Source organism: Astyanax mexicanus, chromosome 10 (genome assembly GCF_023375975.1).
Source record: "Astyanax mexicanus isolate ESR-SI-001 chromosome 10, AstMex3_surface, whole genome shotgun sequence".
NCBI classification, from domain to species: Eukaryota; Metazoa; Chordata; class Actinopteri; order Characiformes; family Acestrorhamphidae; genus Astyanax; species Astyanax mexicanus.
The window spans coordinates 10,877,648-10,905,000 of NC_064417.1; the positions used below are offsets into that span (position 1 = coordinate 10,877,648).

At 39.4% G+C, this 27,353-nt stretch overlaps 1 protein-coding gene across 1 annotated transcript in view; it reads left to right on the plus strand.

The window, feature by feature from the left end:
- Window positions 1–27,353, plus strand: part of wwp2 (WW domain containing E3 ubiquitin protein ligase 2) — a 50,803-nt gene that overhangs the window by 3,545 nt on the left and 19,905 nt on the right. The window contains exons 4-10 of the mRNA XM_049483806.1: window positions 884–1,005; window positions 5,325–5,459; window positions 10,309–10,387; window positions 13,530–13,651; window positions 14,642–14,843; window positions 15,503–15,592; window positions 18,879–19,053. Coding sequence (XP_049339763.1) covers window positions 884–1,005; window positions 5,325–5,459; window positions 10,309–10,387; window positions 13,530–13,651; window positions 14,642–14,843; window positions 15,503–15,592; window positions 18,879–19,053 — 925 coding nt within the window. The remainder of the gene's footprint in view (window positions 1–883; window positions 1,006–5,324; window positions 5,460–10,308; window positions 10,388–13,529; window positions 13,652–14,641; window positions 14,844–15,502; window positions 15,593–18,878; window positions 19,054–27,353) is intronic.

The following is a 27,353-nucleotide window of genomic DNA, read 5'->3' on the forward strand; positions in this document are numbered from 1 at the left end:
CCTCAGTTCATGTGCTTCTTTTACTTTAGATTGTTTGTTAACAAATGTTTAGTTATTGCTCCTAGTGTAAATTCCCTGCTGACCCCAGGAAAAAGCAAGGTTAAAACGAATAATAATGAAAAGTGAAAAAAACATATTTGCAAATTGAAACTAAGAAAACTAAGAAAAAACAATTAGAAATGTAGTGAGTGTTTATAAAACTAACTAAAGCGTACTAAAATTATAGATATAATACCCTTTGTTTTTGTGTGTTTTAATTTACTTAAAAGTGTTGTTTCCATTCAGACAGTTTTACAGCTGGCAGAAACATGTGGCACCTGAAACCAGTGACATAATTTCTTGTTTACAGTTACCAAGCTAGCAGTGAATTAATACGAGCAAAACTGGGAGAAATCTGCAGAATTCTGTATGGGATTTTAAAATGACTGAGAAAAATAACAGCTGGTCTGATGGAAGGTTTCGTGAGATCTGTCCATTCCGTTAAGAAACTGAAACACAGGCAGATGAAGCTCTGCAGACCCTGACTGCTCATTACACTGAGACAGAGTCTAGATGACATTTGTATTGACTAAACACATGCACTAGATGCTGCAATAAGATTTGAAGATTTTTTTTGTATTTAGTGGGAATCAAAAGTGTTTGGATTAATTATTAAGAACTGACTTTATTACTACTATGTACATATATTTTCTTTTTATTTGTTTATTTTGTAATAATGCTTATACTTGAAATCTGCAGTATTACATGACTGTTTAGAAATGCAGTGATATTCTACAAAATACAAGTAATAATTAATATTTACAGTTTTATTAACAGTAATCTGGACCTGGAATGATTCAAATTTGAGCTTGTGTGTGGGATATGTCTTGTGTTGTATTTACAGGAATGTGACTCCTCACAGTCAGTTGGATCTGAAACTTTGGAGCTGTCACACTCTGAGAAAAGAGCTGCTGGGCAGTGCCACTATTGACCTGCTGGACACTCTCCGAACACATGATGGCAGAAGTGAGCAGCTCATCACACTGATCACAGATACACTTACTGGCAGGGTGAATAATTAAAGGAAAACTTCAGTGTTGACACTTGACACATCTTGAACTTAAATGAAAGAATGCTTCTTTGCACATCGTTATTTATTTGTATGTTCTGTAGATGTAATGAGTGCTCGTTTACCACAGGACATTATTACAATTTTTCTAAAGTCGCTTACAAAATAATAATTTTATCGCAGCTTGTTTTCCAGAGCATAATTCAGCATTTGAGATTGAACTTATTCAAATATAAGAGGTTTGTGTGTAATTGTGCATTATTGTAAAGAAACCTATGGACTTATGGATTTCTTTACACTGGTGTTGAACCAGAAATTCAGAACACAAATATATTTAGAAAATATATATTTTATTTTAATTCCCAACAGTGAACCTACGGATGTCTTCTAAGTTTTATAAACCATGCTGAGGCATTAAGCAACATATTCATAAACATTTGGTGTAATGCATTTCTGCGAGGGGACTGTCAGAGGTTCAGATGTATGATTGCATTAACCACCAACGTGAAGAATTCTAGATATATGTGTAGAATGGAGTATTTCACACCAAACCTACTCTGATTTACTTGTTCATACCTTCACTTTTTTAGTTATGTTGAGAAATAACCCAAGCACAAATTGGCTCATTGTATAATTAGTTTTTCTTTCCCCTGTTCTGTAAATACTATTCTCAGTTATCAGCTTTGGGTTTGTTGTCTCAGTTTGGTCATTTCACAGGCACTTTATTTTCTTTCCAGAGCAGTATTCTCTCACACATTCTGCTCTGGAGTTTGGAGACAGCCTGTATCAGCTAAAGCAATAGTCTACTTCAGATTGTGTATGCACAGATGTTATCATGACTAATGGGAACTGATGCTAAAATTACTGTAATAAAATAAGTAAAATAAAATAGTCTTAAGTGAGGCGGCAATAGACATACAGTCATATTAAAAGCTTAGGGCACCCCTGAAAACTTTCATGATTTTCCTTTATAAATCAATGGTTGTTTGTGAATAAGTAGGTGCATAATTTTCGGCACCCCAACAGAAAAATCACATCAATATATAGTAGATTCTCCTTTTTTGAAATAACAGCCTCTAAACTCTTCTTATACCTTCCAGTAAGAGTCTGTCTTCTGGTTGAAGGTATTTTGGATTATTCTTCTTTACAAAACATCTCCAGTTCAGTCAGGTTTGATGGCTTCTAATCATGAACAGCCCGCTTTAAATCACGTCATAGATTTTCAGTAATATTCAGGTCTGGGGACAGAGATGACCATTCCAGAATGTTGTACTTGTTCCTCTGCATGAATGCTTTAGTAGATTTTGAGCAGTGTTTAGTGTTTAGGGTCGTTGTCTTGTTGAAGTATCCAGCCTCAGTGCAACTTCAACTTTCTCACCGATTTTTGAACATTGTTCTTAAGAATCTGCTGATATTGACTGGAATTCATGTGACTCTCAACTGATAGCAAGTGTTTGTCTTGGAATGCTGTGTTCTTTTCCCATCATAAATACCGCCCTCCAAATAACTCAATTTTAGTTTCATCAGTCCAAAGAACCCAAGTAAATTCAGCTACTGCACATAAAACAGTAGTTTGTATATTTACTCGGGTGTAAATAGCAATTCCCCCCTCCCCTTGAAATTCTATCTTTTCTATGGGAGATTTTTTTTTTTTACAAATTATTTAAAGCTACAACTTCATCATTGGTACAATGTCTAAGCCAGGTGTCTGTTAAAACGATTATATCGGGATCAGACTGTGCAGCTAGAATTTTATTTACTAACATTTATTGGGTTATACCTAAACCTTTTCTCTTTTTTTTACTTTTAAGATTACTCTTTGCATTATAAGTGCAGTTTTCTGTGGATTAGTGGCATTTCTAAAAATAACTACTAATGACTACTGGAATAATTGAGCTTGGGTAGTCATTTAAAATTAAAAACAGGGTAAAACATTAGTGCTAAAGGTATTCAAATAAACGAAATGACAAGAGTGCCTAAATTTATGACCTTAATTTCACTTCTCATATGTCACTTTCTTCGTCTGCTATATGATATATTTATACATTTGATTGAGATTGATGCTGATCTGAGCATCCAATGATTTATAAAGGAAAATCATGAAAATTATCTGGGGTGCTCAAACTTTTTCATATCACTGTATGGTTTCTGCACTGTAATGGAAAATACAGATGTAATCACTGAATTGAATCATAAATTAAATTATAAAGGAAGTATGCAACATTAAATTTTTTTATTGTGTATTATCAAATACTGAATGTGTTATTTTAGCACCTGAGAATAAACCAACATGCATGTACCAACATGCAGTTCTTACATTTTGTCACCTTACACCCACAAACTTTAAATGTATTTTATATGTTTTTTTTTGTTTGATAGACCAACACAAAATATCACATACTGGTGAAGTGGAACAAAAGTGATTAATGGTTTTCAAAAATGTAATAAAATAAAAATAAGAAAAAATGTCATGTGCAGAAGTATTCAGTCCCCCTGTAAAAATACATAGTAGAGTCACTTTTCGCTACAGTTACAGCTTTAAGTATTTGGGGTATGGATCTACCAGCTTTATGCATCTAGAGACTGGGATTTTTGCCTATTCTTCTTTGCCAAATAGCTCAAGCTCAGCCAGGTTCCATGGAGAGGATCTGGGAAAAGCAAATTTCATGTCTTGCCACAGACAATCAATGGGATTTATTTAGGTCAGGAGTTTAACTTGGCCATTTTTACAAATGAATATTCTTTGATCTAAACTATTGCACTATAGCTCTGGCTGTATGTGGTGAATCTCTTTCCCGGTCTCAAGTCTTCTGCAGCCTCCAACAGTTTTTAGTTTTTTTCCAGGATTTCCCTGTATTTAACTCCATCCTACTTCCCATCAACTCTGACTATCTTCCCTTTCCCTGCTGAAGAAAAGCATCCCCACAGCAGGATACTGTCACCATGTTTCACAGTGGGGATGGTGTTTCCAAGGCAGTGTTAAATTTATGCCACACATAGCGCTTTCCGTTTCCGTTTTTTGCACTCATCTGACCACAGCACCTTCTTCCACATATCTGCTGTGTCCCATACATGGTTTGTGGCAAACTGCAAACAGCACTTCTTATGTCTTTCTCCCATGGTCTTATTATAGTTGTCCTGTGGACAGATTCTCCCACCTGAGCTGTGGATTTCTGCAGCTTCTCTAAAGTGACCATGGCCCTCTTTGTTGCTGCTCTGACCAGTGCTCTCCTTAAAAGTAGCTGTTGTAACCCATCAGTACCCTATAGATTTTTTATGAAGCCTAGCTCTGGCAACAATCACATTAAATCCAAACCACAAACCATAAAGGCTGTCCGTCCAGATAAAACTGTCAGAAGCAGGGCATGAGTTTGCAGATGAGACAAACCACATGAACAAATTAGTATTTTCATATTGAAACTCTGTAAAGATTAAACGATAATCTCAGAAAATTAGAGCATTCCTCATCAGACTATATCTATATCTCAATTACCAACTTTGTTTGTACTATATTTGAGTAATTATAGTAATATTCCAATATGCAATTAACGTTCAGTATTAATATATACTGAATACAAGTGGAAGTGCGGACATGCACTTGTTCTTCGCGGGTGTATTAAATTAATTTTCACATGGTGAAAATTACAGACCAATTAAAAAAACTGGAACAGTAAAAAATTTGTTACTTTTATTGGGTGTTTGCCTTCGCAGTATTTTGTATAGCTATGTGAGCATGATCATTAGTCACACTGTGCGCGTGCGCCAAATAAATATTTTATTTGTGTTAGTTTAATAAATATTATTTTCTTAGTGTTAAAATTAACATACACATTGTATATTATTTATTAACTTATGTAATTATATATTATTATTATTATTATTATTTACGATCCTGTGGTTCATGTAGTATTCGATCATGATGAAAACAGTCTTCCAGTTTGTGCTGCATCTTAAAAGCAGCATTGTACCAGAACTGCTTAAACATCGGAAGAAAAGTAGTAATATAGTTTTTATGTTTCAGTTTTACACAAAATTCTTAAATAAGCACTTCAGTTCAGTGCTTAATTAAATAATAAATACAGGAGTCTGTAATGCTGAGTTGGTCTGTGAACCGTAATCTTTTCACCCACCACTCACTGTCTCTCTTTCTTTTCTCTTGTCTGTCGTACTGTGTTCTCTCTCTCTGTCTTTCTTTTTCTGTCTATACTTTCTATTTCTGCTCTCTCTCTCTATCTCTCTCTCTCTCTGACACTCTCTCTGTCTCTCTCTCTCTCAGTGGAGAATGTGGAGCTCAGTCTGGCTCTGCAGACGGAGAATAAAGGCAGTGTTGTGTCGGGTGGAGAGCTGAATGTGTGTCTGGACGGTTTGGTTGTTGATTTGGGATCCCTGCCCAACATATCAGCAACAGACAGTGAGTTTTGCCTTTCAGTGCGCACGCACGCACACACACACACACACACACACACGCATACACACATACACAAACACACACACACACACACACACACACCAAATCAGTGTGTTTTGTTAAGGGGCTGGTGGATGCACTTCACTGTTGTAGAAAGACAGGAAGCTCACGCTTAAAAATCTGTACCACTGAGCTCAAATTACTCTGCTGTCAAATTGTGTGGGTGGGTGGACGGACGGACTCCACCCAACGCTCAGACAGGAAGGGCTGGAAAAAGTGACCCGATTCGGCTTTTAATCCAACAACGACATTGATTTCCAGTTGACCACGTGTGTAGCAGATTTTTACCCGGATGTATCTGTTCACATTTACTGTTGAACAGGAGCTCCAGAGTTGCAGAGTGCAGATGGCTAAGCCTGGCCTCTGTCGTCTGGGTGCAGCAGGCTGCCCTTCCTCCTCCTTGACTAGTTCTGTCAAGTCATTCATAGAATGTCCTGCACAGTTGACCTATTTTCAGGATGATTAACTGTACTAGAACACTGCTTAACTGTAACTTGTAGATAATTCTATAAGACTGGCTATCTTACATTCCCCATAACAAAGTTTTGATGTTTTTTTTTGCCACAAAAAACATAATTCAGTAAACAACTAGAGTCACACACTACACAACATGAACACGATGCTGAGCCAAACATGGACCTAAACATGCACGCCGCTCATAATCTAGGAGACCCAGAATTTGTTTTAATGTGTCCCCATCTTTACAGGACCCTTAACTGCTGTAAATCAAATAAACTGCACTCATCAGCGTACTTATTTACTTACTTACTTACTTACTTACTTACTTACTTATTCATATTTGCTTAAAAGGGACAGTACACATTAATCAGCATTTCAGTTTTCACATCTTGAGCAGGTTTTTGATATTTTCTTTGCAGGAGCGGCATGTCTTTTTCAAATAACAGATATTAGTTTGGTTTGCTGAAGTGATTGTTGATCTTGATGGTTGAAGTGAGTGGATTAACATGGTGAGATCTAAAAAGCTCTCCGAGGCCTTCAGAAAGATGGTTGTAGATGAAGATGAGTCTGGGCAGGGATTTAAAAAGTTCTTGTAAAAAGATCCACTGTCTACAACGTGATGTACAAGTAGAGAACATTTTAAAATAGCTACCAACATGACCAGGTCAGGGCGTTCAAGCAAGTTGAGGCCCAAGGGCAGGCCCCAAGGCAATGATCCTAAACATCATCACAGACCTACAGATAGCTCTCACAACAGGATAATGTCAAGGTGCATCATCTACTATCAGTCAAACACTGTTTGTTTCTCACACAAGATTTTTAATTATTAGTATACATTAGTCAAGATTGGTGTCAGAAAGTGGTTCGTTTTGTGTTGGGGTAAACCTTGACCACTAGATAGCAGTGTTGTACCTCGTTGTTAGATCAGTACTATTACCTATTATGTACTTTGCTGTCCTACTTGTTGTGCCCTCTAGTGCCTTAATTAGTTACAGACTTTGTGCTGTAATTTTTCAGTAAATTCTGTTGGTTTAATCTTTCTTTTTGAAATAAAGCTTGCGATAGCTTCTGGTAGATGGGTTTTGAATTGTTGCCCGTAAAACCAGTTCAATGTACAGCGCTGCTTCTGGCACCCTCTTCTGACAGCCTTGTTGGTTAGTGCTAATAGACACGTACAGAGCAGTGGTGATGCTGGGTTGCTCAGTAGCCCTTTTTAAACACTCAATGCTGCATCTGTGAAGTGTGTGTATATAACTGCTGCTTTGTGCTAGTGTGTGCTGTGTGAAGGAGGGATGAATAGTTCTCCTCATAATTTTTGTTTCTTGATTTACACCATATCAGGTAACACACACATTTAGTTCAGGGAGCAGGTCTGTAGTTTGTTTCTAAGAAATTGCATAATTGAGAGTAATGTCTTTTAGCCTTGTGTGTGTGTTTGTGTGTGTGTGTGTGTGTGTGTGTGTGTGTGTGTGAGAATAAGCGAGAGGGAGGTGCTGCAAAAAAATGAAGGCAATTTACTGTGTGTGTGTGTCTGGAATAAGAGTGAATAAAGGTCTTGAGTGCCCGCTCTCCTGGGTTTTTGAGGAGGAAATGGAGTGTGTGTGTGTGTGTATGTGTGTGGGTTAGGTGTGTGAGGGTCTCTGTGTTCTGTCTGAAGACTGCTGTTAGTTTAGTGTTTTTCCCTCATTTCCCCTGGCAGTCTTTCTGACATGCTCTCATACACACACACACACAAGCGCACACACACACAAGCGCACACACACTCACATAAACAGGCCTTTGTTCTGTAGTTTCAGAAGCCGATTTAGACAGAACACACTCACCTTGTGTGTGAGTGCAGTGTTCAGATCCTAAATACGTGTCCTGAAGTGTGCGTGTGTGTATTCATGTGTTTGTGGATACCACGTCTTACACTCTAATTTTACTAAACTCTGCAGAACATTGCTTTACTAGACATGCTGTGATCTGTTTCAGCTTCACCTCATGATGATCCTTAGGCACAGAACAGTGATAATGTTGATAACATTGAACAAATTGTACTGGAATTTGTATCTTTATCATCCATGCAGCAGGCCTAATCTAAGCCTAACGTAAAACCTCAAATCTAATCTGATCTACTCATTTTTAATCTAACCTCAACCTAAAATTCAAACTTAGCTCTAACCCTGGCCCTGGGTCTGACACTGTTAGTGTGTGTTTTGAGTGTGTTGAAAGAGATGATATACCGAGGCGGAGATCATAAATCAATAATGTCATTTCCAATGATTTGCTCCTTCTAAAGAAAAAAACTTTAAGTATTACAGAAGAGAACATCTGTTCACAGCTGAGTGTGTGATCAAGTGTATTTGTGAGTGATCGTGTGTGAGCGTGCAAGCATGAGTGCGTGTGTGTAAGTGTGTGTGTGTGTGTGTGTGTGTGTGTGTGTGTGTGTGAGAATAAGGGAGTGTGTGGGAGTGCATTTGCGAATGCGTCTGCCTGTGGGTAAGTGTGCGTGCGTGAGTGTGAGCGTCTAAGTGAGTGTGAAAGTGAGTGTGAAAGTGAGTGTGAAAGTGAGTGTGAAAGTGAGTGTGAAAGTGAGTGTGAATGTGAATGTGTGTGAATATGTGTGCATGCGAGTTTGTGTGCAAGTGAGCGTCAGTGTGAGTGTGTACGAGTGAGCGTCTGTTTGTGTGCGAGTGTGTGTGCGAGTGTGTGTGCGAGTGTGTGTGCGAGTGTGTGTGCGAGTGTGTGTGCGAGTGAGTGTGCGAGTGTGTGTGCGAGTGAGTGTGCGAGTGAGTGTGCGAGTGAGTGTGCGAGTGAGTGTGCGAGTGAGTGTGCGCTAGTGTGCGTGCGTGCTAGTGTGCGTGCGAGTGAGTGAGTGTGCGAGTGAGTGTGCGAGTGAGTGTGCGAGTGAGTGTGCGAGTGAGTGTGCGAGTGAGTGTGCGAGTGAGTGTGCGAGTGAGTGTGCGCTAGTGTGCGTGCGTGCTAGTGTGCGTGCGAGTGAGTGAGTGTGCGAGTGAGTGTGCGAGTGAGTGTGCGAGTGAGTGTGCGAGTGAGTGTGCGAGTGAGTGTGCGAGTGAGTGTGCGAGTGAGTGTGCGTGCGAGTGTGTGCTAGTGTGCGTGCGAGTGAGTGAGTGTGCGAGTGAGTGAGTGTGCGAGTGAGTGAGTGTGCGAGTGAGTGTGCGAGTGAGTGTGCGAGTGAGTGTGTGTGCGAGTGTGCGTGCGAGTGTGTGTGCGAGTGTGTGTGCGAGTGAGCGTGTGAGTGAGCGTGTGAGTGAGTGTGCGAGTGAGTGTGCGAGTGAGTGTGCGAGTGAGTGTGCGAGTGAGTGTGCGAGTGAGTGTGCGAGTGAGTGTGCGAGTGAGTGTGCGAGTGAGTGTGTGTGCGAGTGAGTGTGTGTGCGAGTGAGTGTGTGTGCGAGTGTGTGTGCGAGTGTGTGTGCGAGTGAGTGTGCGAGTGAGTGTGCGAGTGAGTGTGCGAGTGAGTGTGCGAGTGAGTGTGTGTATCTTGGAGAGGTTGTTCTCTACCCACAGCTGTTTTGTTGGCAGTCAGAAAAAACTCAGTAACGTTCCTCCACTGAGCCCAAAGCAAATCCGCACACAGCTTCTTACCAGCTCCCCTATTTACAGTTTACTCCTGTAATATACTGTAAAAAGAATCTAAACTGAGTTATTCTTTATTTATTTTATTACTATAATTAACTGTATAATTATTTGTATGCAACTGAATAATTGCTCTCTTCTATAAATGTTTCTATATAATAAATAGTATGTTCTGAGTTATTTAGGATTTACCATGCATTATCAATTATCTGCTAGTAATTACTGTGTATCCACTTTTATAAATTTAATATCTATTAGTTTTTTATTTTCTGTAACTAGTATGAAGTATTCAATATCCACTATGAAATCTTTAGAGTCCACTATGAAATGCGTAGTGTCCCTTGTTAATTATTTAGTTTTATTTAGTATTGTTTAGTATTATTATAGATAATACTTATTTATTAATATTATCTATTAGTAATTGTGTTTAGTGATATTAATAATTTATTCATGAATTACTTGTTTACCATTATTTATTTAGTATTCACTAAGAATTATTCTGCAGAGGATGAATTTTTGCCCTTTATTTACACAAAAGTTGCTTTTCCTTTTTCCATTTTTATATAAAATAAATTGGTATTATAATATTTGCTATATTCTACACACACACACACACACACTTTCAACCCTGTCACTTATTATGTAGTCAGGTCAGTTCAGTAGAGTTTAGGCTGACATTTATGGGGATTCAGAAACAGGGGGAAAGAAAAGTGAACAAAATTTTATAATAAATATAATGTTTTTGTGTGCACAGAGATCCTACACACAGATCGGCCCAACCTTCGCAGGACTCAAAGTGATGAAACGCCCTGCAATGCAAGCCCCCGTAACAGGTGAGGAAATGCACAAACACCCACAAATACAGTCGTACGAAAAAGTTTGAGCCTCAAAGTTTTTCTTTTTGGATCAGCAATTTCAATTAAATATATCATATAACAGATGAACACATTGATATTTGAGAAGAGAGATGAAGTTTATAGGATTTACAGAAAGTGAGCAATAATAAAGGCAGGTGCATAAATTTGGGCGCTCTTGACGTTTTATTGATTTGAAAAATTCTAGCACTAATTATTGGAACACAAAATTAGTTTGGTAAGCTTGTTAACCCTTGACTTATATACGTGAATCCAATTATGAGAAAGGGTTAGTGTTCCAATTTTCTCCTTTTTGCATCTTCTCTAAAGAGTGGCAACATTGAAGCCTCAAAACACATCTCTCAAATGACCTGAAAACAAAGATTGATCAACATCATGGTTTAGTGGAAGGATACAAAACGCTTTCTCAGAGATTTTAGCTGTCAGTTTCCACTGTGAGGAACACAGTGAAGAAATGGAAGACCACACGCGCAGTTCTAGTTAAGATCTGAAGTGGCAGGTCAAGAAAAATCTCAGATAAGTAAAGGATGATGAGAAAAGTCGCAGTCAACTCGCAGACCAGATCCAAAGACCTACATCATCATCTTACTGCAGATGGAGTCACTGTGCATTGTTCAGTTATTCAGCACACTTTGCAGAAGGAGAGGCTGTATGGGAGAATAATGCAGAAGAAGACTTTTTTCGCCCCAAACAGAGTCGCTTAAGGTATGCTAAAGCACTTTAGGACATGTCAGCTTCATTTTAGAATAAGGTGCTAAGGAATGAAACTAAAATTGAGTTATTTGCAGGGCGGTATGCATGGTGGAAAATGAACACAGCATTCCAAGACAAACACCTGCTTCCCACAGTAAAATTTGGTGGTGGTTCCATCAGGCTGTGGGCCTGTGATCAGGGCAGGGACTGGAAATCTTGTTGAGAGTCTCATGGATTTCAGTCAATATCCGCAGATTCTTGAGAACAATGTTTAAGAATCAGTTGGAAAGTTGAAGTTGCACCGGGGCTGGATACGTCATCAAGACAACGACCCTAAACATTAAACACTGCTCAAAATCTACTAAAGCATTCATGCAGAGAAAAGAGTACAATGTTCTGGAATGATCATCTCAGTCCCCAGACCTGAATATTACTGAAAATCTGTGATGTGATTTAAAGCGGGATGTTCATGTTCAGAAACCATTAAACCTGACTGAACTGGAGATGTTTTATAAAGTAGAATGATCCAAAATACCTTCAGAAAGAGGCCAGACTCTCATTGGAAGCTTGCTTAAGCTGCAAAAGGAGGATCTACTAAATATTGATGTAATTTTCACACCTAATTTATGCACCTGCCTAATTTTGTTTAAAGAATTATTTCACTTTTTCTATAAATCCTATACACTTAATTTCAGTAGTTAAATATCACCGTGTTTGTCTGCTGTATAATATATTTAACCAATGATTTATAAAGAAAATTTCTAAAAATTATCAGGGGTGGCAAATTTTTTTATACCGCTTTAGTTTTACATAACGTAGGTTTTAGTTTTATTGTACACACGCACAACATTTTAAATAATTAATTACACTTTCAATGTGTGTTTTTGTAGTGTACACTGAAAGGTGAATGACATGTTTATTGTGTGTTTAGAGGGATTTTTTTATAACCTTGGGGAGTTATAAATTCTCTCACCAACTTTAGCCATTTAGCATTAGAGAGGGGTTGTTAGAGAAGAACGTGTGTTGTCTGTTTTCTCATTACACTGACCTTTCACTCTACCATGACACACTGAGCCTTCCAAGTGAGTGTGTGCAGCCCATCATCTTCCAGAAAGGCTAAAACCATCAGTGTGGCCTAATAACCTTCTGTTTTTGAAGCTCTTCTGTATTTTGGAAATTTATATACCACATAATCCAGCTGTTGTGTTTATTTACAGCAGGCCTAATCAATAAATCAATCAATCAATCAGCCTTTATTTTCACTTGGGTAAACATTGAGGGTGACCCTTATTTACAATGTTGCAGAGCATTTACAGTGCATCCGGAAAGTATTCACAGCGCTTCACTTTTTCCACATTTTGTTACGTTACAGCCTTATTCCAAATTGTATTAAATTAATCTCTTTCCTCAAAATTCTACACAAAATACCCCATTATGACCATACATAAGTTCTGAAAATGTATTAAAAATAAAAAAACTAAGAAATCACGTTTACGTAAGTATTCACAGCCTTCGCCATGAAGCTCAAAATTGAGCTCAGGTGCATCCTGTTTCCACTGATAATCCTTCAGATGTTTCTACAGCTTAAATGGAGTCCACCTGTGGTAAATCCAGTTGATTGGAAATGATTTGGAAAGGTACACCTGTCTATATAAGGTCCCACAGTTGACTGCATGTTAGAGCGCAAACACCAAGCATGAAGTCAGAGGAAAAAAATTGTCTCAAGGCACAAATCTGAGGAAGGATACAGAAAACTTTCTGCTGCTTTGAAAGTCCCAATGAGCACAGTGGCCTCCATCATTTGTAAATGGAAGAAGTTTGGAATCACCAGGACTCTTCCTAGAGCTGGCCGGCCATCTAAATTGAGCTATTGGGGGGAAAAGGGCCTTGATCAGGGAGGTGACCAAGAACCCGATGGTCACTCTGTCAGAGCTCCAGCGTTCCTCCGTGGAGAGAGAGCAGAACCATCTCTGCAGCAATCCACCAATCAGGCCTTTATGGCAGAGTGGCCAGGCGAAAGCCACTCCTTAGTAAAAGGCACAAGGCAGCCGTCTGGAATTTGACAAAAGGCACCTGAAGGACTCTCAGACCATGAGAAACAAAATTCTCTGGTCTGATGAGACAAAGCTTGAACTCCTTGGTGTGAATGCCAGGCGTCATGTTTGGAGGAAACCAGGCACTGCTCATCACAAGGCCAATACCATCCCTACAGTCAAGCATGGTGGTGGCGGCATCATGCTATGGGGATGTTTTTCAGCAGCAGGAACTGGCAGACGTCAGGATAGAGGGAAAGATAAATGCCGCATTACAGGAAGTTGAGAATTAATTATCTAACTAATCTATTGTTTTGCATGTGTTTTTGTGTATATACACACCTGTGTGTGTGTGTGTGTGTGTGTGTGTGTAGAACACAGAGACACTCTGCGGTTGGATCTCGTGCAGAATCTCCCAGTGGCTCCAGAGGAACAGCTCTCATCTCTAACCGAGAATTAAATGGAGAAACCTCCTCACACACACCCCGCCACACAGGTACGCTTACTAATATGTCCTTTATGTTTGTAAACATAATGCATATAAATACTTGGATATGTATCAAGTACATATTGTTATTGATGTATTCATTAAATTTACATGTAAATAGTTCACAGTACATTTGTATTACATATATTTGCTATGAAGTGCTGTCTTGTATTGTCTTATTTGTTTTCCACTTGGACCATAGAAATGCTTCAAAATATATATTGAAATTTTAAATTTTTGCTTCTCTTTTGTGAAACTGCTATTTAGAAGATGTGTACAGACACTCCTAAGACATGTTTTGGTTGATTTTTTTTCATTTGCTAATAAACATCTATTTCTGCATATCAGATAACATCACTTTGTAATGTTAACATTACTTATTAAAAAACAAGTTTTGACTGTGTGCCGCAAGTGATTTTGGAAAAATGCATGGATATCCCTGAAAACAATGTTATCTTGAAGGCAGCATATGTAGCTCTAAGATCTTTTTTTGTATTTTTTTGCATTAATGCTACCATCATAAAATCCAATACCAGACCTTGGCCTTTGGGCTTGTTTCTAATAACCGTCTGGATGGTTCTTTTTGCACTTGCACAATTTGCACAATTCCTTCGGAAAAGGTCTGGAATATTGCTACTAGCCGTGGTTAGCAGCTGCTCTGTCCACACTTAGCAGCAGCTCTAGCCGTGGTTAGCTGCAGCGCTACCAGCTGCGGTTAGCAGCTGCTTTACCCTCTGCGCTTTATCAAAGAACACCTTTCACCCCTGTACTTCAGTAGAGTGGCTTTAGTGCTCCTTACAACCTGACTGGTAAAGATTATACATAAGGTGCAACGGATTGCAAAAAATACGATATGAGATAAATTATTAAAATGTATTAATGTTAACAGAGAAATTATACGTACAGAGCGCATAATTATTATTACGTATTATGTATCCTATGGCATATATAATACATATGAATGTTTGTATTAAGTTGAAACTCATTGTGTGTGTTTAGGTAAAGGTGAACTCCCAGTAGAGGTGTTGGAGAATGGACGTGGTAGTCTGGGCCACACCCCTCCTCCCTCATCCCCATCTCTCAGGCCTGCAGGAAATGGTGCACCTGGTCCAGACAATTTAGCCCCGCCCCCAGCAGATACAGCCCCACCCATTGCTGATGACCAACCAACAGAGCCTGTGGTGGAGTCCTTACCTGCAGGGTGAGTCTGTCTGTCAGGCCAGTAGGGCTGTGTATCGGCCATTTATTTTGCAATATGACATTTATTATAATACAGTGGTTATAATCCAAAGAATTGTGGATGGTGATTCTGTTCTACCCAGCTATCAAATATATTTATAAAATCTATAATATAATAGAAATATAAAAAGAAAAAAAAACATTTCCTCTTTTCAATTTGTCATGCATTCTATATTTCAACACCCCACGTTGGTTTTATGTCTCCTCAAACGTAAAAGTATATACCAGATTTTTTATTTGACACCACTTATATAAATATATATAATTGTATTTTACATTTCTGACATTATTTTAACATTAACATTTAAATATCTGCTATAAAATGAAGAAGTGTGATTAATGATTAATCTGATTTAATTTGTTAATCGATTTACACCACTAGTTTAAACACAAAATGATTGCATAACACAACAGTGCAATACTTTGACTAATCAATATTTTCTGACCTGAATACAGGTTAGCTTATCAGACATGGTAAGTCTAACAACGTTTACACCACCGCTTAAAAGCAGGGATTAGATATTTTTTATTTTTAAAATATGCAGTATATATGTTGTTTGTGCTGCTGCAATCTGTATTTATATCAGAATTACTATCTTAACCTTATTTTCTGTTCTGCAGATGGGAGCAGAGGGTTTTGTCTCATGGCCGAGTTTATTACGTCGACCACAACACCAAAACCACAACCTGGGAGCGGCCCCTTCCACCAGGGTACATATTTATACCCCTACACACTCTCCCCCCTGTCTGTCTCTCTGTCTCCATCTATCTCTTGACTAATTACATTGTTATTTATACCTTACACTGCCCTGAGCTTGGTGTGGGCCGGGTATTGTGGCTGATGGCTATGTTGCTGCCCAGGTGTGCAGTGTATATTAGGAGAACCTGATTAGAGAGTAAGTTCACTGCTACAGCTCTCCCCTTTTTCTTCTTTCTCTATCTCACAGCCAGAGTGTTAGCACCACCTGTACCATCGTGGAGGAGCACTGTACTGTTTCTCTCCATGCTGGACCAGACCTTAATCTGAAATGAGCATCAAAGAGCATCAAATTGCGATTCTTTTCTAATTCTTTTCCATTCCACCTTAAACAGTGCAGTAGACCATTTATTCAAAGAGGTGAAGCTTAAGCTTTTAAGTGAGGGAGGGCAGTATGATAAATTAAAGAATATTCTTATGATTCACAATAATTAGCGGAGGTGACAAATGCATTCATATTATTGTCATATTATGTCTTCACACTACTTTTCATTACAATAATATTCCAAGCAAAAACATAAACCGACATACAGTATCAGTCAAAAATTTAACACACCTTCTCATTTAGTGTTGTTCTTTATTTCTTTATTTAAATTATTTTCTACATTGTAGATTAATATTTAAAAAATAGAAAGTTAAGGGACACATATGGAATTACGTAGTAAACAGTGAAAAAAAAATGTGTTTGCCCTCCGCAATCCCCTGACCTAAACCTGAGATTTGAGTGATTTGGGATGAGGTGGAGCTTTACAGTATCAAGGAAAAGCAGCAGCTATTGTTCAGCACCTCCAGGAACTCCTTCAAGAAGCTGAGAAAACTTTTCCAGGTGACTCTCCCTCATGAAGACACTGAGATTAAAATACTTATTTGAACCTAAAAGAATCTAAAGTATAAAACATATTCTGGTTTGTTTATCACTTTTTGTTTACGAAATAATTCAATGTGTTCCTGTATAGCGTTAATCTCTTCAATATTATGTTTACAACATAAAAAAATATATAAAAAGACAAAAAAATGAATTTTGACTGGAACTTTCTGAATAAATGTAACCTAACGTTACCTCTTGTCTTCAGCTTAGTGGCAAAAGCCAGTCCATGTGCATATCAACAAAGTGTGTAGTTCAGTCAGATAGTAAGCAAAAATGCCTCTTCTAGACATGCCTAGAAAGTAATAATACAGGGCCTGCAAAAAAGCAACTAAAACAACATTAAATACATTTATAACAGACTCAAACTATCTCAATTACATTTATATTTAGGCAGTTGTAGGCTTTTTACTGTCCACTACAGGCCCTTCTGTTGATGTGGATGCAAGTGCATGTAGGCCAGTAATGATGGTGAGAAGTTGGAACTTTAAAATAAATGTTTAAGGCTGTACACAGCTTTCACATCACTAAAGAAGAGGACATATCCGTTAAAAGAGGACATATGGTTATCTTATGCATGCAGTTAGTGCCTTATTACCTTCCAAGGGGGACTTGGTGAATTCTCCTATTTTCTAAAGTATTCCTTTAAAGTACTGGACATTTATTGGTGTGTTTTTGGTGGGGAAGTGTAAAGGTTGGCCAGCTTCACTTTTTCCGCTGCAGTTTGAGCCGGAGGAGAACAGAAGCTCTTTGAGAACACACCATCACCAGGGCCACGTCCACTTGTCGGGGGAGGGGGTGTTGCAGCGATGGGGGTTTGTGGTGGAGTGTGTGGTGTGTTTAAGCTACATGAGATGAAAGTTTTGTAACTGGCATGCACACATACACACACACACATACACGTACATGAGAAAACACAAACGCAAAAATACACACAATCCATCATGCTCTGTGGGAGAGCCAAAGAAAGGGATATGTCCTGTGTGTGTGTGAGAAACCTCACAGAACTCCACTGTTTTCTCTTCCAAATTCTGCTGTGCTGAGGTCAGAGGTATGAGAATAGCTGCAGCCTCCAACCACCCCAACTACGTGTGTTTATATACAAGCTCCATACATGGGGGCAGACTAAAAAAGCCCATCTCTGTGTGTGTATGTGTGTGTGTATCATTTGGATCTTATAAAAATGATGATCAAATATATAGATAAAAAGGGACCCTTGTTTACCTTTCAAAATCCACAGTTTCAAAGCATTTTTCCAAATGTGAGAGAAACACACTGAGGGTTTATTGTAAAAATTTGCTTCACTGTAGAGAGACAAAAAGCTTAAATTGGATCAGGCCTTGTTCAACATGACTACAACACGGATACAAGTGATGGACCAACACACATAATAGCACATAATTGTGAAGTGAAACGAAAATGATTAATGATTTCCACATTTTTGTCAAATAAAAATCTGAAAAGTATGACGTACATAAGTATTCAGGCCTTTTATATCAATACTTAGTAGAGCCTTTCACTGCAAGGCTTTTGATTATGTCTCTACCAGGTTTGCGCATCTAGACTGAGATTTTTGCTCATTCTTCTTTATAAAACAGCTTAAGCTCAGCCAGCTTGGATGAAGAGCATCTGTGAACAACAATTTTCCTGTCACAGAAGCTCAATGGGATTTAGGTCAGGACTTTGACTGGGCCATTCTAATAAATTAATATTCTTTGATCTAAACCATTTCACTGTAGCTCTGTTTATGGTTGGGGTCATTGTCTTGCTGAAAGGTGAATCTTCTTCCCAGTCTCAACTCTTTTGTACACTCCAATAGGTTTTCTTTCAGGATTGCTCTGTATTCAGCTCCATCAAATCTGACCTACTTCTCTGTCCCTGCTAAGAAAAGCATCCCCACAGCATAATGCTGCCACCACTATGTTTCACAGTAAGCATGGTGTGTTCTGGGTGATGAGCAGTGTTACTTTTTCCACTTTGCATTTAGGCCAAAAAGTTCAAATTAGATCTTATCTAGCCACAGCAACTTTTTCAACATGTTTTCTGTGTCCCCTACATGGTTTTAGGCAAATTGCCGAAATGTCTTTCTTTCAACAATGGTTTTCTTCTTGGACAGTTTTGTGGAGTGTACGACTAATAGTTTTAGTCGGTAGACAGATTCCCCTACTTGCCGTGACCATGGGCCTCTTGGCTGCTTAAGATTTTATACGCAAATAACTTGTGTATTTATAATCATTTGGTGTAATAACTTGCGAGGGAGCTTTGAGAGGTTTAGATTATGAATAATGAGAGTGTCTACAGTCAGGTATTCTTTCTCACTTTCCCCCTGCTATTTATTAAACTAATCTAAACACTTCATCCCTATGTGTGTGTAGGTGGGAGAAGCGTGTGGACCAGCGTGGGCGGTTCTACTATGTCGATCACAACACCCGGACGACCACCTGGCAGCGGCCCACTCCCGAATCGGTCAGGAACTATGAGCAGTGGCAGAGCCAGCAGAGCCAGCTACAGGGGGCCATGCACCAGTTCAACCAGAGATACCTGTACCAAGTATGCATTAGAATAATTAACATCATGTCTTAACACCAGCCAAACATAAGTTGGGTCTTACTGAACCTACTTTCAATTTACAAGGTACTAAAATTTCATCGGTTGAATCAAGCCAACCAAGTAACTTTTCTTTCATTTTACAGTGGTATGAAAAAGGTTTGTGCACCCCTAATCATTTTCGTGATTTTTCTTTATAAATCATTGGTTGTTCAGATCGGCAATTCAGTTAAATATATCATAGTCATAGTCAATCCACAGACCTCCAGACCTCCAGAGTGTACATAAATGAAAAATCATATGCAACAAAGTTTCTACATTAAGCATTTTTTAAGGTATTGATCCTTGAAGAATAAGACGAATGCAGAAGCCAGTAGATCACAATAGTTTACAAATATATTTTGACATAAATGGGTCATGATTATCTACTTAACGACTCTGCACCATGGTCAGACCCAAAATTTTGAATGGTTTCTTGTGTTTTTAATGATATTTCAATTTTACATAATAAAATTTGCTTAGTGTTATTAATTATGCTTAAAACAAAAAAAGAACATCTGATATAGTGATTTACACATACCATGTATTTATACGTCTGCTGTGAGCATTCTCTGAAGCAATGTTTTTAATGTATAATTAAAATATTCTATCTACCAGTTTATTTAGACAGCTTGACCAATAAATCTAGTGTTCTAGCATGGTTTGACAAGGTAGAACAAATTGAAAGAATTGAAAGCCTCACCACTGAGGAAACACTATTGCTTAGTTGGCATGTCTTTGGGGATGTTAAAAAAGGGTTTAAATATTTTTATTAGTTTAGTTTTTCCTTTGAAAAGCCAGAAAAAAGGTTCTTAGGATGGCAGAATTTAAATATTAACGATACTTGAATACTTCAATACTTGTTTGGCATTCAGTACTTGCCCAAATGGTTTATTTTTTTCGGTTTTGGTTTCAGCCCAAAAAAATGTATTCCGGTGCATCACTAGTACTAATATGGACATACGGTTAAGTCTCTTAGGTGGAAGCAGAATTATAAATTCCTATGATCCAACTTTTTTTCAGCTGGTGCAACTGGCTATGTTCTGTGTATGATTTAAAAATGTGCTACACATATATGACTTACTGAACAGTTAATGAAGCACTGAAGCACCTGTACCCGATCCTAGCAACCTTTCTGTGAGCATGGTCTGAATGACCCCATCATTTGTTTTGTCATATTTGCTCAGACTGTGTCAGTACTTTTCCACTTGTCATGTGTCTGACTCAGTGCCGTTTGTGTGGGTGTGGAGATTCGAATAATAAGCTGCTGTGGGCGGGTTGTTGAGAGCTAATTACTGTAAATTTTGCTAAATGTCTGATCCAGAGCTATTTCTAGCTCCGCCTCCTGCTGCTCCACCCAGAGGTCAAAACGAGAATAGCCTCCGCCCTCTCAGCTGTATGCTGAATGATAGACACCCTGTTTTAGATGTGATCCACAGCTGATAGCAGCAGATCTGTGTTTGTGTGTTATTGAGTTTATATAGTGGCATGAAAAAGTATTTGCCCCCCTACAGATTTCTTTTGATTTTGCTTTTTTGTCATGTGAAGTGATATTTTTCTCTGTAGAGAATTTTGATCCTCTCTTTTTTTTTGCAGCATTGTTTTAATCCAGCCACATTGGTGAGTTTTCCAGCATAAATTAAGATCATGCCACAGAATTTTAATCAGACTTTGACTAGGCCACTCCAAAAACATTTTGTTTTATAAGTCACTCAGTTGTAGAAGTCCTGTTGCAGAAACCAAGTCTGCCTGAGCTTAAAGTTGCAAACACCTTTGCAACAACCCATTACTTTAACATCTGCCTAGCAACAACTAAACATCCATCTACCAACATCTTAGGAACAATTATTTACCATATTAACTGCCTTGCTTTTAATCATTGATTATTATGGATTGCAGCTGTGCAGTTAAACTGATACATATTGATGCTTTAATATCAAATTCGGGAGCAGGAGCACCGTCAATTCAGAGAAGTATGGCCATGGGCGTGGTAGTGAGGGAAAAGTGGGCCTGACCACCCAGGGCCCGAGTAGGTAAAGGGGCCCATGAAAATCCAGTTTTTTTTTGGGGTTTTTTTGTGTACTGGCATGGATAGGGGCCCATTGACATTGAGTGTATGGGACCCAGAATTTGCTGCTACGCCCTTGAATATGGTGGTGGATTTTAACCTCATGAGAGATTGTTTGTGTAGCCAGTAATCTGCCACATCCACATAGCAAAAACTGACAGATGAATAATGTGGTGAATTGATCAGTATAGCCAAACGGTGATTGTGGTGAAAGTTGTGTAGCATCCGCTTGCTATTAGATTCTCCACGGTTTGGTACGTTTTCGGTACAGTTGGTGAAAAGGATAAAGAGGCTGTTAATTCTGTACAGCCTCACCTTTATTAACCTCATAATAACAGTTTTAATTCATTATAATTATGTTTTGTTTTTTGGGCCTGATTGTGTTGCTTTATTAAGACCAAAAACAACAGCGTTACTTTAGATCATTAGACTAGATCATTTTGTGCTGTATTTTATCATCTCAGAGAGAGATGGAGACAAAGAGACAGACGGCATGAGGGAAAGAGAGAGACAGACAGATGGTGCGAGAGAGAGAGAGCGCAAGAAAGATAGACAGGCAGACAGATTGCATGAGAGAGAGAGAGAGAGAGAGAGTATGAGCCCCTATCCCTGCATTCACACTGGAAAAAGACAGGCGCTGTTAGTTTCCTATGGCAGCGCAGTGATGGTTGATCTGTGTTTCTGAGTGTGCTCTTCGCTTGTTTGCTCCAACTTCCAGTCAGAGTTAAACTTCTCAGTGCGTGTGTTTGCGTGTGTTTGTGTGTGTGTGCGCGCGTGTTTGTGCGCGCGTGTGTTTGTGCGCGCGTGTGTTTGTGCGCGCGTGTTTGTGTGTGCGTGTGTTTGTGTGTTTGTGTGCGTGTGTGTTTGTGTGTGCATGTGTGTGTGTGTGCTTGTGTTTGTGTGTGTGCGCGCGTGTGTTTGTGCGCGCGTGTTTGTGTGTGCGTGTGTTTGTGTGCGTGTGTTTGTGTGCGTGTGTTTGTGTGCGTGTGTTTGTGTGTGTGTGTGTGTGTGCTTGTGTGTGTGTGTGCTTGTGTGTGTGTGTGCTTGTGTTTGTGTGTTTGCGCGTGTGTTTGTGCGCGCGTGTTTGTGTGTGCGTGTGTTTGTGTGCGTGTGTTTGTGTGTGCATGTGTGTTTGTGTGTGCGCGTGTGTTTGTGTGCGCGTGTGTGTGCGCGCGTGTGTGTGCGTGTGCGTGCGTGTGTTTGTGTGTGCGTGTTTGCGTGTGTGTTTGTGTGTGTGTGTGTGTGTGTGTGTGTGTGTGTGTGTGTTGCTATAACTGTCCCTCACTAGGTTTGTCCTTCGTCACACAGCTCAGAAATCTCGCACCTGCCTCCAACATTACATTAGCTTGAGCACATTCAGCACAGACACACATCTATACACACTGCAGCCTGCAGATCTAAACATTTTCTGCACAGAATCCTTAAAATGTATCTTCTAATTCTGGGTTGTTCCCGTAGTCTCACTCAAACAGCATGATTTCTTTATACCATAGATTCAACAAGATGCTGAAAAACATTCATCTAGGCTTTTTGCTCCACGTTGACATTATTACCTCATTCAAATTTAGCAGATCTTTTGTTCTTTTACATGTCTGAGGTGTTCTACTTAAATCAGATCCGGTGACTGAATAGGAAAAACACAAAACACAACCTTATCTTCATGATACATTTGACTGTGCATCATCAAGCTGGAGGTAGTTGTTAGAACATGATCTGCAACTAACCTCAAATATATATGTTTATCTATCCTTTAGCAGCTATTATCTAAGCCAAGTGATGAGTAATTAATAGAAATGTCCCAAAGGTTTCCAAGAAAACATTCCCCAAATCCTCACATGAGCTCCACTGGGTCCATGGATTCACTCTATTGGCACCAAATTCTGAATCTACCGGTTCTTCAGCATAAATCCAATTCCAGATTTGGTCTTTCTTCAGTTGTATAGTGCTGGTGAGCCTGTGCCAACTGCAGCCTCAGCCTTCTCTTGGCTGACAGAAGTAAAAACTCAGTGTGGTCTTCTGTTGCTGTAGTTTATTCTCTGCAATGCTGTATGTGTGGTTCACAATTCTACACAGTGGTTATCTGCTTTACTTTAATATTTGTGTCTGCTCCAGCCATTTTCTGTTGATCTTTTCTCATCATCTAGGCATTTTCATCTGTAGAAAAACTGCCTACTGGATATTTTCCTTTCTCACACCATTCTTAGTAAACTTTATAGACTGTTGATGAAAATGCCAGGAGATCAGATGTGCTTAAAATACTCAAATCAGTACAATCACACCATGCTAAGAATCAGTTTGAAGATTTTTGATCACTGATGTGATTTTCTGAAAATGTAGACCTGCACCTGTGTGACGTTGCAGTGCTGCCACATCCTAGACTGATTATACAACTGCATGATTTAGTAGGTATACAGTTGTCCCTAAATGTTTGGTATGTATATATAGATTGATTGAATAAAACCAGCTTTCTATTGTAGTCTAAATAAAACTAATATCAGTCAGTGTTGTGAAATCCAGTAATAAGAGCAACTATAGCAAAGGCATTGCACATATTAAAATATTTCAGTATTGCATGTATTTAAGAAATTGCACCACCCATGATTACACAGCAAAAATTAAGTGCAGCAGGCTCACACTGTTCAATTTAGGATTACATAAAACACACCCATGCATGCACACACCACCCTTGGTTTGGAACCAAAGTAATTTATGTCGGTTTCCAGCCTTCCAGCTAACCCTGCCTCACCACTTTTTCAGCTACAACGACTCTGATTAGCCATCTTAGTTTATTTGATCCACATTAAATTCAGTAAATATCACTGGTAACAGGTTATATCTCATATAAGTTACAGTCCATATTATCTTTTTACTCTCTCTCTCACACACACACACACACACACACACACAAACTCGCTGGCAGAGCGGTGTGCCTCTGGGCAGCCAGGCAGGAAACGGCAGTGGGAATGATGTCATGCTTTTATTTCATTTTTTCTACCTTTTTTAGTCATAGAAACTCTGGAGGGTTGGTCCTATAGACAGACTGTGGAGTGATTGACACTTACACACACACACACACACACACACTCTCTCGCTCTGAACAGATCGTATTTTGTGTCTGTTGCAGGAGTAGCAGGCTGGCAGTGTTTGGAGAGTATTGGCTGATAAACAGTGTGGTTGTGTTCAGAATAGTCTCTAAACTAGAACACACTAGAGTGTGTTCTTTAAAGTGTCTTAATCTTTAGTAGGCCTTAAACTAGGGCTTGGCAATTAATCAGAACGTAATCAAACGTAATTGAACCCTTAAACTAATAGCTTGGTTGTGTCACCCTTGGAAGCAAAACCTGCAATCAAGCTTTACCGATAACTGGCAGTGAGTCTTTCACATCTCTGTGGAGGAATTTTGTTCCATTCTTCTTTACAGAATAGTTTTATTTCAGCTACATTGGAGGGTTTTCAGGCATGAACCTTCTGTTTAAGATCATGCCTCAGCATCTTAATCAGACTTTGACTAGGCCACTCCAAAACCTTTATTATGTTTTTTAAGCCATCAAGAGGTGGACTTGTTTGTGTGCTTTGGATCATGCTTTGGAAACACTTTTCACAAAGTGATACATTGGTTTGGAAGAAAAAAAAAAAAAAAACAATAGACAAGACTATGAAGGAACACATAAGGAATCATATAGTAAACTAAAAGCTCTTATCAGTGGGGCTGTTAGTTTGCGGTCTCTGAGGCTGGTAACTGAGGAACATATCTTTTAACTCTTGCTCTTCCTTTGCTGGTGAGAGCCAATTTTATCATAAATTTGATGGTCTTTGCACTTGAGGATAGTTCTTAAAATATTTCAAATTGACTTTTTTTTTTTTTTTTTTTTTACTTAGTTGAGTTGTTTCTATCATAATATGGATTAGAACATTATTCCAATAGAGCTATTCACTGTATACAAACTCTACCTCTTCACAACTTCACAACTGATGCTCTCAAACACATTAATTAACTCTTGATTACCTCATAAAGCTGACTGTGAAAATGGATGCGAAATATAATATATATATGTGTATATATATACATATATATATATATATATGTATATATATATACATATATATACATATGTATATATATATACACGTATATATATGTGTATATATATATATACACTGCTCAAAAAAATAAAGGGAACACTCAAATAACACATCCTAGGTCTGAATGAATGAAATATTCTCATTGAATACTTTGTTCTGTACAAAGTTGAATGTGCTGACAACAAAATCACACAAAAATCATCAATGGAAATCAAATTTATTAACCAATGGAGGCCTGGATTTGGAGCCACACACAAAATTAAAGTGAAAAAACACACTACAGGCTGATCCAACTTTAATGTAATGTCCTTAAAACAAGTCAAAATGAGGCTCAGTATTGTGTGTGGCCTACACGTGCCTGTATGACCTCCCTACAACGCCTGGGCATGCTCCTGATGAGGTGGCGGATGGTCTCCTGAGGGATCTCCTCCCAGACCTGGACTAAAGCATCCGCCAACTCCTGGACAGTCTGTGGTGCAACGTGACGTTGGTGGATGGAGCGAGACATGATGTCCCAGATGTGCTCAATCGGATTCAGGTCTGGGGAACGGGCGGGCCAGTCCATAGCTTCAATGCCTTCATCTTGCAGGAACTGCTGACACACTCCAGCCACATGAGGTCTAGCATTGTCCTGCATTAGGAGGAACCCAGGGCCAACCGCACCAGCATATGGTCTCACAAGGGGTCTGAGGATCTCATCTTGGTACCTAATGGCAGTCAGGCTACCTCTGGTGAGCACATGGAGGGCTGTGCGGCCCTCCAAAGAAATGCCACCCCACACCATTACTGACCCACTGCCAAACCGGTCATGCTGAAGGATGTTGCAGGCAGCAGACCGCTCTCCACGGCGTCTCCAGACTCTGTCACGTCTGTCATGTGCTCAGTGTGAACCTGCTTTCATCTGTGAAGAGCACAAGGCGCCAGTGGCGAATTTGCCAATCCTGGTGTTCTCTGGCAAATGCCAAGCGTCCTGCACGGTGTTGGGCTGTGAGCACAACCCCCATCTGTGGACGTCGGGCCCTCATACCATCCTCATGGAGTCGGTTTCTAACCGTTTGTGCAGACACATGCACATTTGTGGCCTGCTGGAGGTCATTTTGCAGGGCTCTGGCAGTGCTCCTCCTGTTCCTTCTTGCACAAAGGCGGAGGTAGCGGTCCTGCTGCTGGGTTGTTGCCCTCCTACGGCCTCCTCCACGTCTCCTGGTGTACTGGCCTGTCCCCTGGTAGCGCCTCCAGCCTCTGGACACTACGCTGACAGACACAGCAAACCTTCTTGCCACAGCTCGCATTGATGTGCCATCCTGGATGAGCTGCACTACCTGAGCCACTTGTGTGGGTTGTAGAGTCCGTCTCATGCTACCACGAGTGTGAAAGCACCACCAACATTCAAAACTGACCAAAACATCAGCCAGACAGCATAGGTTCTGAGAAGTGGTCTGTGGTCCCCACCTGCAGAACCCCTCCTTTATTGAGTGTGTCTTGCTAATTGCCAATAATTTCCACCTGTTGTCTATTCCATTTGCACAACAGCAGGTGAAATTGATTGTCAATCAGTGTTGCTTCCTAAGTGGACAGTTTAATTTCACAGAAGTTTGATTTACTTGGAGTTATATTGTGTTATTTGAGTGTTCCCTTTATTTTTTTGAGCAGTGTATATACACATATATATATATATATATATATATATATATATATATATATATATTATATATAATTATATATATTTTTTATTGTTTTATTTATTTGTACTATTGTGTGTGTGGTTTTGGGAAGGCATACACAGACATGCTCTTAAAGTTGATTGTGTTGTCTCTGTCCCAGCCCCTAGCCGGACTGAGTAGCCTGTGTGGCACTGTAGCAGCAATGGTGCTGCTAAAGGCTCTGCCTGTAAAGCTGCTGAAGCATGGCAGCCATGTTGTCTCCAGGGAGGTGAATGTGTTTTTATAAACTCTGGCCGGTGGTCTGCAGCTCTGAGCTGAGCACTGTGGAGTTGGGGGTGTGTGAAGGAGCACACTGTTCGCATAACTACTCCTCTGTTTTACCTGTTTTTACCTTTTCATAGATCAGAACTGTGTCTAACAGCACTACACACACACACACACACACACACACA